Source organism: Uloborus diversus, chromosome 7 (genome assembly GCF_026930045.1).
Source record: "Uloborus diversus isolate 005 chromosome 7, Udiv.v.3.1, whole genome shotgun sequence".
NCBI lineage: Eukaryota > Metazoa > Arthropoda > Arachnida > Araneae > Uloboridae > Uloborus > Uloborus diversus.
Window position 1 is genome coordinate 19,219,588 of NC_072737.1, and position 21,959 is coordinate 19,241,546.

Consider the following 21,959-nt stretch of genomic DNA (forward strand, 5'->3'; position numbering starts at 1 on the left):
GAAGACATTATTCGATGTTATGGAATGGGCAAAGTGTATTGCGTTTTTGCGCCAAGTGATGGATTTTCAGTGAAAAACGTATGTGATTATTTTATCTAAATCAACATTTTTTCATTATGTCTGTAATTCGAAGAAATATCACTTTACCTATGAAGTATTATGTAAGAATGTGAAAAATGAGTGATGTATTTGATCAATAGATGGTTGTGAAGGTATTCAAAGTATTTCTGCAATTCGAAGAGAGAAAAAAAGTGCTTAGTTGAAGGGAAAAAAACTGAACAAAGAGTGAATACTGCAGATTCGTTGTAATGGTGGAGAGTTTCTAAACGACCCGCTGTTGAATTGAAGCATTGTGATTTTGGTGGTGTGGAGTGAATATTCTCACTTTTATTTTGTTCAGAAAGAAATAACAGTGATGTTGTTACTTTACACATAGCTTTACACTAATTTTTTCCTTGGTTAAAATAATGTTGCGGTTTGGGCCAAAGCCATATTTGACTTTGGAGTAAACCACGTAGTCGAGGTCTGCTCGTTTGCTATTCCAACAACAGCGATTGTGTGATCTAGCAGTGGAAACATGAACAAGTAACAGCTACTCATAACTCTTACACCATCATGAATTCCATATTGTACAGCTGGCTGTCAGCTGCGGCAGTGGCACCATTCGTGGCCCTCCTGTCCTCCTGGACTTTGGTCGTCTTCAGGAGTTACCGGAGGGACTGGAGACTCCTGGACATCTTCCTCTTTGCCCTCACCTCTTTGGAGGTGGCTTCGGCCCTTTTCGGATTCGGTTACGCTGTCCTGGGGGTCATTCGGCCGGCCCTGGAGGCGCCCTGCAGATTCATCCTGTGGGGTCTGGCAGCCACCAGGATCTTCCATCTGGCCACGGTGACTTCTTTACTCCTGGACAGAGCGCTTGCAGCGAAGTGGCCCAAAGCGTACAGATCAAGCGTCAGACATAGTCAGGTGAGTTTTTATGTGTGTGTGTTACAGTTTGGCTTTGGTAATGATTCTACTGAACTAAAGCTTCGAGGAGATAGAGTTAACATTTACACCCTCTTTTAAAATTTTATATTTTTAAATTTTCTCAGAAAAGCTCATAAATGGTCGATTTTTTGCACTTCTGGACTTTCTCGGGGAGATTTAGGAGCCTAAAGATATTATCCCAAGTGGATATGATTTTATGAGTATCCTACTGATGCTAAAAGGCAACTTTTAAGTTCCCAGGCGTTTCGGAATTCAAAACTTCTTTTTTTTTTCACTCCACTTTATTAGTTATGCTTGCAGATCGCATACCCGCAGTTATTCACCTAGACGTCAAGGTTCGATCCGACAAGATCCTCTGGACACTTAGTAGAAAAAGAAGCCGAGTTATTGCGCGTAAATCAGTTTGCGACAGCAGTCTCAAACGTTTGGAAATTTTTTTATAAAGCAACCTGTTTCTTCTCCAGTCGTAATCCCAAATCGATCGTGCCACAGAACACAATGGCCTTTAATCATGATTTATGGCGATTTTTAGGAGCGACAACGGGTCAATTTGGGAGCGCGGAAACAAGACGAGTGATGTAACGATGCCGAACGATCTGCCGTTAGAAATGATACTCGGAGTTAATTATTTACTAGCGGTAACCGCACGGCTTTGCCCGTTGTAGAAAATTAAAAGGTCTTTTGGTTCGCCTGTATATTTACAAATGGTGAATTTATCGCCAATTGGCATGCCTATGTTACGGTTCTACGTTGTGATAACTTGGTAATATACTCGTCCATCTTATGATAATTTTGCTCGGTAAAATGTTCTTAAAATTGGAATAGAAAAAGAACCAAATCGAATTTTTGAAAAATCGCTTCGAGGTGCACACCCCTATGCTACAAACTAACTTTGCCAAATTTCATGAACATCGGCCGAATGGTCTAAATGCTATGCGCGTCACAGAGATCCAGACAGAGAGACTTTCAACTTTATTGTTAGTAAAGATGCCTAATCCTAAATTGAAAAAAAAAGTAAAAGATTCTTTTAGTTTAAATACAGCGTTGCCTTGTATTTGCAATGAGCTCTCTTGTTAATGTTTCCTGCCTTTTACATTTTCTTGTAATACGTGGACCCGTGCTGCAACGCGATTCAACTATACTCGAAACGGCTAGAACGCGAGTTTTTCACGATTGACGAGTTTTTGAGCTAGAGCTAATTCCTCGACCGCAACATGAAAATTTCCGGAAGGGCGTACGTAGAGAAACTACTTTATATTGGCTACTAAATATTAGTTTGGTTTTCGCGAATTGCCTTCATCTCTTCAGCATTTAGCATCATTGAAGTGTGAAAATTCCTACACCATACTAGTCTAAACATCGTTCTGTTAGAGTAGACAACTCCGTATTTTTCATTTAAACTGTGAGAGTTCATTTAACATAGCGGCATCTAATCGCGCAGCTTCAGCTGAAGCTAGGGGAGAGAAAGTTTCTTAAAATTAAAGAAAAACTGAAAATCCTGATATGAAGGAGAACATTGATACCGATCTGATTGGCTGCTCAGCACCAACCATCATCATCTTAATTTTTAATGATTACTCCATCTACTCAGGGTCGCCTCGATGGGAAGTCACGGGAGGTCACAGTGACCTCCTAAAATGTCCTTATTTGGCAAATTTCGTCTGACGCTTCGACAAAATTTGGAGTTTCATTCGGCAATATCATCATTCGGCAAAATTTGGTGTTCTATACGTCAAAATTGAGATTTTCTGCCTTCCCAAAAATTTAAGTTCAGGGCGTCCCTGCATCTAGTGTTACAGTAGTATAATAGAGCTGTATTTCGTTATTGCAATTGCTTACTGTTCTCACAGTGATGGACTTTATGTCTCCTTATGTCAAAGTCATCATATCCACACCATAAATGCTGCTCTCAGTGTGCGAAACTGTGTCTCATTACTGTTTTACTTACTACAGTGAAACCTGTGTAAGTTGACCACTTGCGGTGCAGTACTTTGGTGATCAACTTAGAAAGGTGGTCAACTTATAAAGGGGGTAATGATTTTTTTTTTTTTTTTCATTTCTTGCACTATGTATTCATTTTTTGACTAATTGACACTTACTATCTCCGTTCAACTCACTTTCATTGTTTAACATTACTTTGAAACAATAATTTAAAATGTTGTTCAAATATTTTTAGAGGTTATTTTCTCAGAATGACGTATAATGTGTCATGTAAATTTATAATTTCAAAAAATTGATCAAAAAAAAAATCATTGTTTATAAAAAGTTATTTGATATAAATAGTTCCTAAAAATTCATAGCTAATCAAAAGTAACAAATTTTTCACTTTTTTTTTTCTCATATACGTTTAATACATTTATAGTCATGATGATCTACTTTTCAACAAAATAACTCATGATTGAAGTTTGGCGCACTTATTAGACACTAGTTTTGGAAATTCCATATGTGTCAGCTAATTTTCTCTGGATTTCTCCCTTTTCAATTAATTTTAATACTTCATACTTTTTATCAATCTCAAGTTCAACTAACTTCCTTTTTGAAGCAATTTTATGTAAAACTATAACACAAAGCGCAACAAGGTGATGGAATCTCCTAGTTCAATAAGGCAGTTGAAAATGAAAATGTCCTATTTCTTTATCCCTTGCACCAGAAATACTGCAATGCAAGTAACTTTTTCTCTAGCACAATTCCAGTGTTGCCACAAAATATTGCAATTGGAAATAAATACTTTGTACTTTTCTACTGACACATGTTTTCATAGAACAGAGAGTACAAAAGGTAATCTCAAATAGAACAACAAAAGAAAAGCAAGTTTAGAGAATAAAAGGGTTCTTAGTAGTTTTCCAATGTGGTTAAACTTATAAGGAGGTTTAGTTATGCTGCTGTTTTATTTAGTTGGTGAAATGCTGGCACCAAAAATATTCTAGGAAAGCTATAAAAAAATAATAATAAAATAATTTGCTAAATTAAGTTTTAAAAAATAAACCGAATGGTCAACTTACAAAGGGTTTTTTATAATACTCCGAACCAAATTTAGGGTACATTAGTGGTCAAGATAGACAGGTGGTCGAGATAGAAAGGTGGTCAAGTTACAGAGGTTTTCCTTCATTATACAAGATAGGACTAATTCCGTTCCTGACAAAAGCGGTCAACATAGACAGGTGGTCAACTTACAAAGGTGGTCAACTTTACAGGTTTTACTGTATTTTCATTTCTATTTTTGAATTATTTTTAAATTAAGGTTTCTTTTTGTCGGCGACTTCACTCTTAAATGTGTGTTAAATAAAGTAATCACAATAAAGTCAATTTTCTGTATCCGTGCAACATAATGAAAAGTAATTATTTTTTTAATTGTTCTCATTTCATCAAATGGAATAAACCCGGGTGTTTTGTGGACATAGCAACTTTTATAAGGATTGGGAATATTGTTGGAATGTTGTTACGTGTATTCCTGTCGATAGTTTTACAGAAGGAAAAACAGTTGTAAAAAAATATTTTCTGATATAGTTTCATAAAGTTTTGCTGAGTTTTGAAACTCATTTAATGTCCAATTAAAAAACTTATTTGTTTTGAACTTATATTTCCACGAAGATGAAGGAAGTAAATTGAAGTAATATATTTTTAAACGAAATTGAAAATAGAAAGATCTGTTGAGCAAATTTTGAAAAATGAATCATGTACTGTCGATTGAACGAATTTTGTTGATTTTATGAAAAAGTTCGTAACTTTGAAATGTTCGTTAAAATAATAAATTGGAGCCTCTTTCCAAAACAGAAAATTAGGCTGATTTTCATCACAGTTCCATAATGGATATAAAAAAGTTGACGATGTATTGAGTCTTCTTATTGAGCAGACTCAATACATAGTCAACTTTATTGAGGTATAGTTGAATTTCTCTCATCCAAAATAGTTTCTTATAATATTGGTTTAGTTGGATTATTTGTTTCAAAGCACGACTGATTTAATTGCAAGGCTTTTTTTTTCCGTTTTGAAAACAACCTGCAAAAATAGTTTCACTTAACTTAATTACTATCAAGCTAACTTAAGTTAATTACTATTTTCCTAACAAAATGCTTTCGTTTTTTTTTTTTTTTTTTTTTTTTTTTTTTTTTTTTTTTGGTTTTTTTTTTTTTTGGTTTTTTTTTTAAGTGCTGTTTCTCTATTCTTTGATAAGAGAGTGCTTGTTAGCTTTATCCACTCAATCTACAAGAGCTGTTACGTGAGAGAACGGAGAGCGTTCGGAAAAGGAAGCGCTCTCATTTTTTTCTGCCTCACGTACCTATGTTATTGTGTACCACCATCTCCTCCGCATTTTCCCGTCTTTGTGTCACCAGTTAACCTTCTTACACATTTCGCTGCTGATTTATAAAGAACATGTTTGTTGTTATAACTTACATTTATAAAAGGCAGCATATATAATCTTTGAAATTATAAGCATTGCAACGAACACTGTTAATAATAGTCTTAATAATACGAACATTGTTATTGTTTAGTGAGTTACAGCCCTATAGCCAGGGCTATTTCATGTATTGTTATTGTACTAATTTTCTTTGAAAAAAAATAATGAATGGAAAAAGTTTTAATGTATCACAGGGTTGCCCACCTAGGAAAGGGGTCATGGCACAGACTGTGCCATTGAAATTTTTAGAGGAGGGGATGTTTTAAGGGGGTATTTTTCTCACTTCGGGGGGGGGGGGACTCCTTGATATTGAGTGAGGTGCGCTCTTGCCCTTTGGTATACCATGTTTTTAAAATGAACTAAAAAGTACAAAAAAATTTCTCTAAGTTTTGCGTAGATTTAAAGCCCCATACAGTTTCAGAAGTTTTTACATATTGTCTGGGAAATTTCATTGTGAGCTTTTAATCTTCTTATACATATAAAATCTGAGTATCTATCTATCTATCTATCTATGTCCAAGCTTCTTCTCCCGAACGACAGTGAACTGACCATCGAACCAGGTATCGATGGATTCGTCATCTTCCCGTCTTCATGTTTGGCTATTTAACATAATCCTCCGATAATAATTAGCGGAGATATCAATTAAAAATTATTAATTATGACTCTTAGATTTCAAAATCAAATCCCTATTTTTCGAAGGCTTTCCTCCATTCAAATTATTATTCAGTGCTTCAACTCAACTTTCCGGATGAACGCTTTTATTAAAATTTATAGCGTGAAGAAAATCATTGAGATTTGAAAGATCTGTTGCCATTTTTTTCCTCGAATATGAACAAGTAAATTTCTTGTTTTTGTTTTGAGGCTTTTCCTGTAATCAGGGGATTTGAAATGTTTACTTTTTGGGTTTTTTTCCGCAATCTGCCGCAAAAATTCACTGACTTTTTTTTTTTGGTTCAAGCCTGAGTGTTGAACTCGCGTCACTTGACATAACTTTTATTTTCGAGGTGGACCGTGCAAAGCCGGGCGACGCAGCTATCATACTTAAACATAATTCAATTACAATAACGTTGATGAGGTGTTTTGGCAAAAATATGTTTTACTGGTGTTTTGCAAACCTTGCTTTACGCGCATTTATTTATTCCTTAACGCGTTAGAAACTAGTGTCAGTGTACTACAAAAGCATCAACTGGACTGCTCTTACATTTTTTAGGTAGCCCGTGCAACGCCGGGCACGCAGCTAGTAGCTATCAAAATACTTGTAAACTTCAAAAGGAAAAATATGGGGCGTAAGCAACAGCCAATCGATATATTGAAAATTTAACTCATAATTTTGAATGCATCTGGGGTCGCATGCAGAGTTTCATAAGAATCCAATCACAGGAAGTGGATGAAAATAAGAGTTACAAGATTCCACCCGAACAGACCTACACCAAACCAAGTTAATAAAAACATGGTAAAAAATTAATGAAATTTCAAATGTGTATGAGAACGGAGTAAATTCGGAAACTACACTGGACTAATTCCATTGAAATTTGCAGTTTGCATTGAATGTTTCGAAAAAAACTCCGCAAGTAGTTCTTCAGAATATTCTATTGGTTCTTGTCTGTTTTGCGTCTTCTAATTTGAGACGGCATTTATAGCATAAATTATCTAAGAGGGAGGTACACATTTACTTAAACGCAATATTGTATATTATTCAAAAGAACGGATTTTTCTTGGTAGGACTGAATTTGTTTCAATTCTCTAAACTTATTACAAACGGGAGCTATAAGCTTTTAGGTCTTCTTTCCGAGCCATTTCTCCATTCTGGTATAATAATACTGATAATGACGATAATAATAGTAGTAGTACAAAAAATAATGATGATTATTTGGTGGATCTTTTATGGCCACGGTACCAAACTCGGGAAACCCCCCTCCGTTCCCGAGTCCAATACTCTAACTACAAGACTCCCCTTGGGCTTAGAATATATTAAAGATGACTTAAAGATTATTGCAACTGAATTGCACCGTAGCTTTTCTTATCAAAAGTGCCGGTGTAAGTGTAGCTTTCTGGGATTATCATCTCTGAAATCAAATTTTGTTTCTTCTTCTCGCAGGTGCGCTACCACATTGTGGTGCTTGCAGTGGTGTCAGTGTTCGTGGGCGTCACCTCGGTGTTCGCTCGCCTCCCCTCTTCCACTTGCACCCTTCGGCCTTCAGAGTGGGACCTCAAGTTCTCAGGATTCCTGGCCTGCGTCCATGTCTTCCTTCTTGTCACAGGTAAGCTGTTTTTTTTTCTCGTCCGCCCCCCTCCCGAAAATTTAGGGAATATTCATGCCTGTATATTGGGTGAGTGCAAAAGTTCGTGCGGAGTTGCAATAGATGGCGTTAGAACGGGCGTAACGTGTTGTCATTAATACCACTATCTACGTAAGTCAGATCGTTGGAAAGGTGACATGTGCAGCTTTCATTCCAAATCAAAATAATTTGTGCAGATACAAACTGCTTCGAGAAAGATTACTTTTAAAATGAGTGTTGATAAAGTGCATTTACGGCATGTTATGCTTTACGAGTTTCGGAAGGGAATAAACGTTGCAGCAGCCGTAAAAAACATTCAAGACGTTTATCAAGATCAAGCACCAGCTAAACGAACTGTGGAAAAATGGTTCGCAAAATTTCGTTGCGGAGATTTTAAGCTGGAAGACGAGCCACGCTCAGGTCGTACGTCTGCTGCCGTATCTTTACTCGGGCGGCTCAAAAACGAGCCGTTTTTGGATCGATTAGTGACGGGTGATGAAAAATGGGTCCTGTACAACAACGTTCAACGCAAACGCACATGGAAACAGGCAGGGGAACATGGTGACGCAATGGCAAAGGCCAGTTTGCACCCGATGAAGGTGATGCTCTGTGTTTGGTGGGATTGCAAGGGTATAATTTATTTTGAGTTTCTCCCCGCCGGCCAAACGATTGATTCGGACAAGTACTGTCGTCAATTAACTAAACTGAACCGAGAAATCAAACAGAAACGTCCGAGTTTGTCAAATCGCAAAGGCGTAGTCTTTCATCAAGATAACGATAGACCACACGTTTCAAAACAGACGCTACGCAAACTGAACAGCCTGAAATGGGATGTCCTAACTCCTCCACCGTATTCTCCTGATATCGCATCATCGGATTATCACTTATTCCGGTCATTGCAAAATCATTTAAATGGAGAAAAAACTTGACTCTTTGAATGCCTTACAAAACGTCGTGTCTTCGTTCTTCGAATCTAAACCACGCAGTTTTTATGATCGGGGCATCCGTATGCTGCCAAAACGTTGGAAGAAGATTATAGACAACGATGGAGAATATATCATTGATTGAATAAAGAGTTTTGCTTGCCTAATCACTGTATGACTTTCTTTCACAAACTCCGCACGAACGAACTAGCAGGGGGCAATTCACCGTCACGTATGGGACGAATTGAACTGAATGTTTCCTTACAATTATATGTGTTTATAGATAAACAAATTATTTAAGCCGAAAAGTTTTTTAAAAAATCTAACCTTGTGTCTGTATCTTCTTTATTAATAATTACTAATAATAAAGCTGAAAGTCTGTCAGGATCTCTCTCTGTCAAGATCTCTGTGACGCGCATAGCGCCTAGACCGTTCGACCGATTTTCATGAAATTTGGCACAAAGTTAGTTTGTAGCATGGGGGGTGTGCACCTCGAAGCGATTTTTCGAAAATTCGATGTGGTTCTTTTTCTATTCCAATTTTAAGAACAAAATTCTCATAAGATGGACGAGTAAATTACGAAATTATCATTACGTGAAACCGTAACCAAGCCAATTGGCGAGAAAAATTAACCATACATTATTTGTAAATATGCTGGCAAACCAAAAGACCTTTTAATTTCCTATTACGGGCAAAGCCGTGCGGGTACCACTAGTTAAAAATAAAGCTGAATATCTCTCTGTCTGGATGTCCGGAGGATGTGTGTAGGATGTCTGGATGTCTGGATCTCTGACGCGCATAGCACCTAGACCGTTCGGCCGATTTTCATGAAATGTATAGCACAAAGTTAGTTTGTAGCATGGGGCTGTGCACCTCGAAGCGATTTTTCGAAAATTTGATGTGGTTCTTTTTCTATTCCAATTTTAAGAACAAAATAATCATAAGATGGACGAGTAAATTACGAAATTATCATAACGTGGAACAGTAACATGGGAACAAGCCAATTGGCGAGACACGAAATTAGCATAACGTGGAACTGTAACATGGGTACAAGCCAACTGGCGAGAAATTTCACCGTACATTATTTGTAAATATACGGGCGAATCAAAATACCTTTTAATTTTTCTATTACGGGCAAAGCCGTGCGGGTACCACTAGTATAGCATAAAAAATAAATAAATAAATTTATTTGTTAATCCAATACATACCTTTTTTAATTATTATTCCCAAACTCGTATCTATTTATAAAAATATCTCTCTGCTCCTAGGACTTGGTAATATGTGATCGAAATTGCAGGGCTATAACAGACCTAAGAGCTATTCAAAAATTGTCTTAGGAAATGAATTTCAATCATGTGTAAAACAGATCCAACACAGATACATTGATCTTCTGACAGGTCCAAGTTTTATTTTATTTAATAGCTTAGTTCTTTTATATATATATATATATATATATATATATATATATATATATATATATATATATATATATATATATATATATATATATATATATATATATATATATATATATATATATATATATATATATATATATATATATATATATTTGAACCAGTCTCAATTAATGGAATGCTTTATGTAGAAATTGAACATTAAATTTCAAATTTCAGCAATATTTATTTTGTCAAACCGAGCCACAAAGGGCATTCTTTTGACCACTTTGGCGAAAAGTGTATAAAATGAGCCCGTAAACAGAAAAGCACACCCTTATCCGGTCTTTTGTAAGCTTTCGTGGCTTATAAAGGAGTACAAACTATTTTGCACTAAAATTTATCCTTTGACCATAAGACAATAATATTTTCCAAACCATAATTTCGAAAACTGTACGTAATACGATACATTAAGAATTTGGATTGTAAAATTTTTTTTGAAATAGCTTATTTTTTAAATATAGTTTATCTGTCAATTGCAGGACACTGTTTTGGACATCAGTTTTATACTTTTTGGTTATGGCAAAATATCCTGAACATCCTATGCTGGAAATTCATAAATATATACTTTGATTACCCACTAACTATTTTTTTATGTTAGTTTCAATAAGAAACACAAATGTTGGTCCATTCGACAGAAAATCGGGCAGTTCTGTATTTTATTTCAAAAATACTATTTTAAAAATGTACCGAACAAAAATATTTGCCGAAGAAATCTCACATAGATTTGTTATTTCTTTGGCAAAATCTTTTTTTTTTTTTGTTACATGTTTTATAATTTCTACATAGTATAAAATGAAGCCTCCAAAAAGTGTCTGCGTGTTTGAACTCGCAAAACTCGAACTACCCGGCTGATTTCGCTGAAAGTTTCACAGTTTGTTCCTTTAAGTTTCCTGAAAAGGTTTGCAGACCGGTTCGAAAAAAATTCGATGAATAGTTCTTTTTTTATTTCAATTTAGGCCCAGTTTTCACGTAAATTCCCTAATATGGGGGTGAGAAATTACTTGCACATATTAATATTAATATTATTTATCGTTGGAAAGAGTAGAATTTCCCGCGTTTTACGCAAATTGTTTCAATGCTCTGACCTAGAGCCGCTATATAGACAGGCCGACGCATCAGCTTAAGTTTAGCCATTTTGGATCGGATTTTTCATTGTTGCACTGCAAGGGGTTACCACGGCACAGTTTCGGGTTTCGCCAAATTTGCCGAAAATAATACTTTATTTAATAAACAATTCACGTGCCGCTAGTAATCGCTCGCATTGAACAATCACCAAACGCGAACAATCGCCAGAAAGGGCAACCAATCAAACTCGCGCTCCGATCCAAAAAGGCTGATCTTAAGCTGATGCGCCGGCTCGTATATATAGGGGCCTTACTCTGACCTACTTACGGAGGGAGTTATTTGCTTTTTTAGCTCGAATTTGTTTAGGCTTAACTGAAATTTAGGCACTACTTTCTTCATTAAATCTATCAATAAAAAGTGAAAGAATTGTCCCACAGTTTTCTTTTTGACACCACTGCAAAAAGCGAGATTTTTTTACTCCATATCTTCTCTTGACCTTTGGTCGAAAAACTATGCTTCTATCTCGAAAGGAAAAAACGTTACAAGCCTTTTTAAATCAAGTTCAAAAAATCTCATGTCCATTCAAATTGTTAACCATTTACTTTCGCGCTTTATTTCCGTAAACTTATTTTATTTTGTGTTTCCATAGTTACTCTTTTTAAATCCATCTTTCTCGATCTAATGTCTTAAAAGTATTTTAATATCTGCCATTATTTTTTGGAAGGGAAATTTTGCATGATGTTCTTTTTTTATTTATTTATTTAAGCCTGATTGTTGATTATACGTCACTTGACACATTTTTTATTTGCGAGGTGGACAGGGCAAAGCCGGGCAACGCAGCTAGTAAAATATATAGAGCTGTCACTTGCAGGACGGAACGTCTGCTTTTCCGTGTAATGGCATATCTCGACTATGAGTGAGATAAATTGCTGGCAGTAAAACCTTTTTGCGAATGGGGTTGTTTCCTTCCGTCAAAAGTAGTACTTTTTGCCACTGAAAATGATAGAATAAGCAGAAAAAAAAAAAAAACCATGGACCCAGAATATTCTTTCATTTTCCCAACAGTTATTTTTTAATTAAATTTTTAAAATGTCCGATTTTTCAAACAAGGCGTGGTCTTGATGACGTCACAAATGATGCTCTTTGGCGCATCTTTCTATCGCTTTTCCACGTTATGATAATCAAGAGGCGAATTAATATTGCGCTCTACGCTGCTATCAACCCTATCGTTGCCAATGCACGTGAGTAAAGATGCGAATTAAATATTTTGCTCTGAATGGCAACACAGAATGGCATTTCATCATTTGTGATGTTATCGACAGAAGCGTAAACAATAAAAGCGCTCCGATTAAAGTAATTTTTTAAAAACAGTAAACTTAGTCAAATTATTAAAAAAAAAATGGTCAGATACTATGTTTTTAAGCATGCTCTTTCAGAAAAAAAATACTTTTAAAATTTTGGAAACGACCCCATTATTAAAAGCAAAAACTTCATCTTTTAACTATGCGCAACCCATTTAGCCTTTAACTATCTGTTGAAAGGAGTAGAAAACCATTTACAAAGAGAAAGTTACTGCTGAGTGCGGTTTCTGTCGTGCCGCGAAGGGAGGCAGGAAAGAGAGTTTTACAGATTTCATCAATGAGTAACTGGGCAAAATTCGCCCGTTCAATACTACAAAGCAGCTGCTGGGTTCGGCCTCTGATTTTTAGCTCCTTATTTCGCGAGATACCACCGACTCCAAGGAAATCTTCAGATCATTCTCAACCAATATCATCTACACTAGCGCTTCAGTTTTGGGATTATTATTATTTTTTTTTTTTGAAGTGAATCATTTTTAGCGAGGGATTTGGTGTTATGATCTGCTACTTTCTTGTGTGACGGAAGTGAGGCAGTTGTTTTTTGTGTGACGAAAAACCGCACATGCGCTCTTCTCGCTTTTTTTTCCCTTCTCATTGTCTGTGGTTGCCTGCGTTCAAGCGGCGTGGTTCCAAACTAAATTTTAGTAACGAACAAAGTTATAGGTGCTAAGGGGCTCCTGAGGCCTTGCAAAATTGCAGTTTTGTACGTTTGAAAAGTTGTTCTTAAATTCTTGGTCTCTAGTAATATATTTTGCTCTTTAGCTCCGAGCTTGAATTGAGTCGAGCCTGGGACTTTTCGCTAAAATAGAAACCCTTATATCTGCTGTTCTAAATAATTCACAACTCTAATAAACTATGGGGGGAGCTGCAGCCTCTGTCTAATGGCGGATGAAAAAGATAAAACAAACAAATGCCGTAATTTATAACTTGTTTTGACGCTTATTGAATGACAGTAATTTTTCATCGTGTTTGTGGGAAGCTTTCTTTTCTGTTCTTCTGAAATTACATTGCATCATAAACTGTCTGATGCCTGTAATTTACCCCAAAGAAAACATGTGGAATGGAATGTTTTGCCTTTTTCTTTAGTATTGTTAATCACCGCAGGGTAGCGTATTTGAGCTCTGGAGTTGCGAATTGAGGAAGTTGAAACAAACTTTATTTGATGCAGAAAAAAAAATCTTTTAACGACATAGAATGTTAAGGGATGTGGGGAACCTTTCATTCCTTTCAATCGGCAGTACGTGAAATTTTAGCCCTAAAAATTAGTTACAAAAAAGCTAATTCGAAGTTTAAAATAAAAAACCTCAGGTGCAAACCCTCGGGACTCGAAGTAATTTTGCACTAAATTTCAAGGCTGTAGATGCGGTCTCCTGGATGGAGGTCCGCCACAGACATCCTTTCAATTTCTTTGACATTACTTTTTTTTAATATAAGATATTCACAATATTTCTGACATTTTTGTGAATTAATTTATAGTTCTTTCAAGCATTTCCCCCTATAAATGGGTCGAGTATGTTTTGGAATTTCGGAGCACCTAACAAAACCGTTAACTTTGGCCGGATGAGAGGTTAAATGAGCAGAATTATGGGTAATTTTAACATCATTTTGAAATAGCGCAATGAAATGGAATTACCGAACGAGCCGAGACAGCTCTCACAATTCCACAAACGATTCTGGTTCGGATAATTGAAATCGCAATAGTTCATATCTCCCCCCCCCCTAACTCTAAGCTTTCCTGAACTTTTCTTTCTCACAAAAAGCACCTGACGGTCAGACAGCGCTTCTTCCTCGTAGCACAACATTCTAAAATCGGAAACGAGGAATAAACAAGCCCCGGTTTTTGCGCCAGCCTGCCTCTTTGACTGACAAGAGTGGCCAGAAATGAAATAAAAAGCCACTCACTCCACTTCACGGGTATGACCTCAAACCATTCGCTTCCATAACGTGTTTTCAGGATGCATCAAGCGTTGCTGAGTACCCATCGAGAGAATTCGCATTTCCTGTGGTTTCGTTCATGTCTTGAGCAAAATTGACACCATTCCAGAACAATATTACTCTGTTCAGTGGCATAGCCGGGGGGGGGGGAGATAGGGGGCTCTAATCCCCCCTCCCCCATTAAGCAATAATATGAAAAGTATGAACAAAACACATATGCGAGGACCTAAAATTGCGCTTTTCGGTCTTTAATTTCGAAAAATTTCATATTTAACTCCCCTCTCCTGAAAAATTTCTCGCTACGCCACTGGCTCAGCTCATTTTGCTTTAGGATACTTTATCAGGGCTAGATTAAGGCATGGGCACATGGACCAGGTATAAACAAAAGGAGTACAGAACAACCTCATTTAAGCGGACTGACTGGAACCAAAGGCGATCCGGATAAGGGTCATTCTCTAGAAAACGTAACTTTTGAACGCAAATATTTTTCGATTTCGGAATCTTTTGTTTTCCATTTTTTTTTTTTTTTTCCATTCTCACATGGAAAATGTTACCTACTAGAAGCAACCATAAACAATGGCCCAGCTAAGTTCCAATTATTTTACTCATAAATGAAATGATTAAAAAACGCCTTGTTCACGGAAATAAAAAAAAAAGAAAAAACTTTTCATATTTAAAAATCGAGGCCAATTTAATACCAAAGTAGTAACTTTGTTAACTGTGCAAACAATCAGCTATTTTAATGATTAGTGGGAACATAATATTAAGCTCTCTTTATTAAAGTACGGCTTAATTAGTAGTTTCAAATTATATGTCAAAAAATAGTATTTAGTAAATTTGAGGATTTACTGGCATTTTATAATTTTGGTAAAATGCCTACTATTGATGTATTTCCACTTCATCATTTATTTTCACCTCAGAAATAATGACGTTGATAAGATCTGTCACGGTGGTGAGATTCACGGAGGTGAGGAATTTTCCATTGATATAGGCCTAATAGATACATTTTTCAGGGATTTTTTTTTTTCGTTGCTACAATCTGCACATGTTAAGCATATGAAACCACGTTCTCTTCTTTTTTATTACATTAATTTACATTCCTGAAATTCAAGTTCACGGAGGTGAGAAGTCAGAATAACCACACTAAGTTTTTAAAGCAAAATCTATCTTTTTGTTTTTCGACAAAAATCTCACAACTTCAACTACGGCTGAAAACAAACAAGGGGCCTCCCATGTATCATGGAAAATAAAATGTGATGCCATTACTGCCACGTGTTAATGAGGAATGGCATTTTGTGTTTAGGTAACGGAGGTGAGAATTTATTGTGTGACATGACTTCTTGTCTTACTGAAACAAACTAAAAAACATTATTAAAAAATTCATCAATAAAATTAATCAATAAATAAGTACATACTTTTAAACAGATAAGTTATTAAGCAACATAAACAGTCACACAAGGTGTGTGACATGTGAGAATTCACATGTTATGAACCAATAATATACTAAAATAAAAGTTATTATTAAAAAATTGTAGGCAGGTTTAAATAGATATATTTTGGATGAAATTAAAAACCAGTGTTAAATGAATTGTTCCTTAAAGTTTTTATTGTTAAAGGCGTGTGACAGAAAAGTTACACTTTTTAAAGAATGACCCATAAACGAAAATCCGTGTAGGGTAATGAGCAAAACACATTCGTAAATGAGCAGAATTTTCTTTTAACAATGCAAAAAACGATGCTTTGTAACAAAAGGATTTTTACTTGCCGACACTTCATCATTTATAGTTGAGCTGCATTGGTGTCGGACTGACACTCCAAATGCGTCATTTTTACTTCCTTTTACAAAAAAGGATGTATTGTATTCGCGAAAAAATTTTCACTCAAAAATCGGCCTTAATTTCCATTTTGCTCACCCTCGAATGAATGTTGAGTTTTTTTTCGACCCGACCACACGTACATATGTACCTAAGAAGGTATAGACGCCCGAAATATCCATTTTGAAGTTTCCCGAGTTAATTACAACGAGTTTTCTCGTGACGTCTGTATGTACGTATGTATGTGCGCATGTGCGTATGTGTGTATGTATGTCGCATAACTCAAGAACGGTATGTCCTAGAAAGTTGAAATTTGGTACGTAGACTCCCAGTGGGGTCTAGTTGTGCACCTCCTTTTTTGGTTGCATTCGGGTGTTTCTAAAGGAGTCTTTCGCATCTTTTTTGGGGGAAATGATTGTTAATTTCGATGCAAACTCAAGCGGTGTTATAATTTGGCGGACACTTGGCGATATATCGCCAGTCTTTTGGTCGTCCAGTTTTGTCGCCAACTTGGCGACAAATTTGACGATTTTTTTTTTCAAATCTGGTTTCAATATGTTAGTGATATTTAGAGAGTTAGAGAGAGAATCACATTAAAACTGCAATAATGGGGAAATAACATTAAATTGGTGTAAAAGGAAGTCATGTGATGCACACATCAGCTCGTTTTTGTTAAATTTCTACAATTTGTTGTGCGACCTATGCAAGAGTTATACATTTAATCAAAATAAAGAGCAAATATTTCATAAGTATTCATAGTTCCATTTCTGTTATCATACTTTAGAACAACTATTTTAGTCAATTAATATCTTATACATATAAAATCTGAGTATCTATCTATCTATCTATCTATGTCCAAGCTTCTTCTCCCGAACGACAGTGAACTGACCATCGAACCAGGTATCGATGGATTCGTCATCTTCCCGTCTTCATGTTTGGCTATTTAACATAATCCTCCGATAATAATTAGCGGAGATATCAATTAAAAATTATTAATTATGACTCTTAGATTTCAAAATAAAATCCATATTTTTCGAAGGCTTTCCTCCATTCAAATTATTATTCAGTGCTTCAACTCAACTTTCCGGATGAACGCTTTTATTAAAATGTATAGCAGGTGAAGAAAATCATTGAGATGAAAGATCTGTTGCCATTTTTTTTCTCGAATATGCTCAGGTAAAATTCTTGTTTTTGTTTTGAGGCTTTTCCTGTAATCAGGGGATTTAAAATGTTTACTTTTTTGGGGGGTTTTCCGCAATCTGCCGCAAAACTACACTTTTTTTTTTTTTTTTTGGTTCAAGCCTGAGTGTTGAACTCGCGTCACTAGACATAACTTTTATTTTTGAGGTGGACCGTGCAAAGCCGGGCGACGCAGCTAGTAATATTTTAAATTCTACAAATTTGATCTGAATATACCGGAGATCTGGATAGACGGGGGTCGGATAAGCAAGACTCTACTGTAATTTCATATCACACTATAACGACTTTAAACACTAAATCTGTGTGTCTGGGGGGGGGGGGAGTGTAGATGGTAAGCACAAAATTTTAATGTCTTTCAGAAATTTCGAACCACTCCTGGTTTAATACAATGTTTACACTATTATTAAGTTTAAAAGTTACATAAAGGATAGTTTTGGTATTTATGTATCATTGCAACTAGTCCAAACTTTACGAAATCTTTCATTATTCTGCATGTTTATCTTCTACATTTCTATCTGTGTATGTGTAATAATATATATTGCGTCGCACAGGTGTTACACGATCTACCTTGAAAATGAATGTTGCGTGCTTAGTCGACTCGAAGGTAAAAGTTTTACACATGTTCAACAATCACTCTTAAATAAACGAAAAAAAAATGTTAAGTTTCCCTTCAACGTGTAGAAAAGACCAATGTTATGACTCAAAATTTAAATTTTGATTGTTTTTGCACAAAATTCAAAAAATATGCTTAAAAGTAGTATCAATGGTGTTCAAAGAATAAAATATGCCGGCTCATTTTTTTCTCTCTCAATTTTTGAATGATTTTGCATTTTTAAATTTTTTTCTTTTCCTTTCTCTCCTTTTCCATTTTTAAGTATACATCCCAGAAAAATTTCTACCCTTATATCATAGTTCGCTTGTACCACGAAAACGATAACCCTTAACTAATCAAGCTTCCGTATTTCAGAGAAGGTCATTAAACTCAAAACTTGACTAGTTAAGGTTTCCATTGGAAAATGATTTGCGGATCGTTCTTGTCGTTTACCCCAGGTTTGTAAATTACGTTTTAGTTGTTAGTTTTTTTTTTTTTTTTTGCCTTTGTAGTGGCAGCTTTAACGTTAGTTCCTTAAAGATTTAATTTATTACTTAGATGAGGAGGAAATATAGGTCAGTCTCACTCATTACACTCATCACCAAGCCAAGACAAAATGTCAGCCTCTGAAACGGGCAGCTTTGTTAAAGGGTGCAAATTAGCCATTAAAATCGTTGTCACGAAAGTTTGAACAACACGCGTAGTAGAAACTATGTATGCCATTAAATACAATAACAAATAATCTGTTTTCTCTAACAAGTTAAAATGAACTTCTAGGTAGAATGCGCAGTTGGAAAAAATTCCTATATTTTCTTAATTAATTGCCTGTTAAATAAAATATCAGATTCTCTCAAGCTGTAGTTTCTAGAGGAAATCTAGGTTTAATTTATTTATAACTAGCGGTACCCGCACGGCTTTGCTCGTAATAAAAAATTAAGAGGTCATTTGGCTCGTCTGTATATTTACAAACAATGCATGATGAATTTCTCGCCAATATGCTGTGTTAATTTGCTCGTCCATGTTATGTTAAGTTTCTCGTCCATGTTATGGTAATTTACTCGTCCATGTTATGGTAATTCGCTCGGTAAAATGGGCTTAATTCTGGAATAGAAAAAGAACAAAATCGAATTTTCGAAAAATCTCTTCTAGGTGCTCACTCATATGCTACGAACTAATTCTGTGCCAAATGTCATGAAAATCGGCCGAACGGTCTTTGCGCTATGCGCGTAACAGAGATCCAGACAGCCAGACATCTAGAGATCCAGACTTTCAGCTTTATTATTAGTAATAATAATAATAAGGATTAGGACTTGGAGACAGGTATTCAATCGTTCACTACGGGACACCTACGTGTGAATTGCTACGGTGAAAACACTCTCGGTTTTCTCAGCTGTATGCATTGTTATTTAATACAGGAGTGTTAATGCATTTTAAAGATGTAAAATTGCAAAAAAAAAAAAAAAAAATTGTAAAAGTTGGATTCTTCAGCGTAATATGATTTTTTTTCATCAAATTGTGTAAAGTTCTGCAAGTATATAAAAAGAGAGAAGAAAGAAAATATCACTTCCGGATTTGTGTCTGGGTATTTGCTAAATTTATTCAAAATTTCCCTATTCTATCCAAAATATTTTTTATTGCCCTAATCTTTATAATGAATAGTTACTGAAATCCCTAAGCCGAATGCAAATTTCCCTTACCTATTATTAACATGCTTTCTTTTTGACAGAATGACGGTATTCCGCTCTGCGAGAAATTCGAATTTTTCCTCTTACTTCTCAAAAATATCGTTTCTTTTTTCCTGCATCGTTTAGTGCGGAAGGAAAAGAGAGCATATCGGATGCCGAGATCCATTCCTTCGATGACAGGAAAATTGTCTCTAAAGTTCCTTTCAACACAAGTATTTTTTGAATTAACTTCGCATTTCCTCTGTAAGTTGTTCTCTTTCTCTCTTTTTTTAACCACGATGTGACTTCGGCCCCTCAGAGAAATACTCTTCCAAGGTGTTTAAAAAAAAAATAATCTTATACATATAAAATCTGAGTATCTATCTATCTATGTATGTCCAAGCTTCTTCTCCCGAACGACAGTGAACTGACCATCGAACCAGGTATCGATGGATTCGTCATCTTCCCGTCTTCGTGTTTGGCTATTTAACATAATCCTCCGATAATAATTAGCGGAGATATCAATTAAAAACTATTAATTATGACTCTTAGATTTCAAAATCAAATCCCTATTTTTCGAAGGCTTTCCTCCATTCAAATTATTATTCAGTGCTTCATCTCAACTTTCCGGATGAACGCTTTTATTAAAATTTACAGCGTGAAGAAAATCATTGAGATGAAAGATCTGTTGCCATTTTTTTTCTCGAATATGCTCAGGTAAAATTCTTGTTTTTGTTTTGAGGCTTTTCCTGTAATCAGGGGATTTAAATTGTTTACTTTTTTGGGGGGTTTTCCGCAATCTGCCGCAAAACTACACTGACTTTTCTTTTTTTTTTGGTTCAAGCCTGAGTGTTGAACTCGCGTCACTTGACATAACTTTTATTTTTGAGGTGGACCGTGCAAAGCCGGGCGACGCAGCTAGTAAATAAATAAAAATTGATTTGAATTTTGACATCTGGAATCCAAACTATGTTTTTCGCAATCACGAGTGTGTGTGTGTGTGTGTAAGCGTTCGTGTTTGTGTCTGTGTGCAGGCATGAGTGTGTGTGCGTGTATGAGTGTGCAGGTGTGTGTGTGTGTAGTTGTGTGATTGTGTAGGTGTGTCAGTTTGTAGGTGTGTGTATGTATGCGTGGGTGTGTGTTGGATATGGACGCAACCTGGAGACGGTTTTCGCAAGAGGAGCAGCATCGTGAGGCCGGTCGACGGTGGTGCTGCAGAGGGAGGCGGGGCGGGGGGAATAAAGTCATAGGAATTCAAAACAGTGAAATGAGAACAATAACCAATGTGATTGCTCAATAATAATCAGAAAAATCATTTGAATTTTGACTACTTGAATTCAAAGTGTGTTTTTCGCAATCACGGATTGAGATAAGACCCTATTCGTTGAGTTTCTTGTTTCTAAATGGAATGGAAATGGGAAAAAAAGTTCTCACACTCGTCTATTATGTCTGGTGATTTTCTGGAATAGGTAATACGAGGCATATCCATAAAAACGAGATGGTGATTAGGATGTGGTAATAAAGATTTTATGACCGATATGCGCTCGTACACTTATCATAAACACTATTTACAGTTTGTAACGTTTTGTGTATTTATTTCTTGTCAATCTTAAATGATGGGAATTAGTAATGTGGAAATTTTGTTTTTAAATGAAGTTTTGCTTTTTAAGCTCATCTAAGTGGTATTTTTTCTGAAATAACGTAATCCCCCCCCCCTTTTTTAAAGTAAAATCTGCTTAAGTTAAGCCTTGAATGAACGCAAACGATTTGTAACCATGGCGACGAAAATTTGCCCCCTTAATGCATATTAAAACAACAGGTTTACTTATTCTTGTCGTCAATCTAGAAAATCAGAGCAAAACCAAATTTGGTTAAGTGAGGATAGTAAACAGTTCGTGATTGCTCAAAAAAAATAAATAAAATAAATAAATAATAATAATAATTTGAATTTTGTCATCTGAAATTCAAATTATGATTTTCGCAATCACGAGTGTGTCTGTGTGTGTGTGTATGCAGGTGTGTGTGTTTGCGTCTGTGTGCAGGCATGAGTGTGTGGGCAGTGTGGGTATGTGTGTGTGTAGCTGTGTAGGTGTGCATGTATGCGTGTGTGTGTGTAGGATACGTACGCAACCTGGAGACGGTTTTCGCCAGAGGAGCAGCATCGGCCGGTCGGGGGACCGGTCGACGGTGGTTGCAGAAGGAGGCGGGGGGAAAATAAAATCATAGGAATTCAAAACAGTCAAGTAAGAACAATAAGCAACGTGATTGCTCAAAAAAAAAAAAAAA

The 21,959-nt window shown here is 35.9% G+C and overlaps 1 protein-coding gene across 1 annotated transcript in view; it reads left to right on the forward strand.

Moving 5' to 3' along the window:
* The first annotated feature begins 615 nt into the window (after positions 1-615).
* LOC129226312 (uncharacterized) overlaps positions 616-21,959 on the forward strand; it is a 57,898-nt gene continuing 36,554 nt past the window's right edge. Inside the window, exons 1-2 of the mRNA XM_054860914.1 lie at positions 616-966; positions 7,485-7,647. Coding sequence (XP_054716889.1) covers positions 616-966; positions 7,485-7,647 — 514 coding nt within the window. The remainder of the gene's footprint in view (positions 967-7,484; positions 7,648-21,959) is intronic.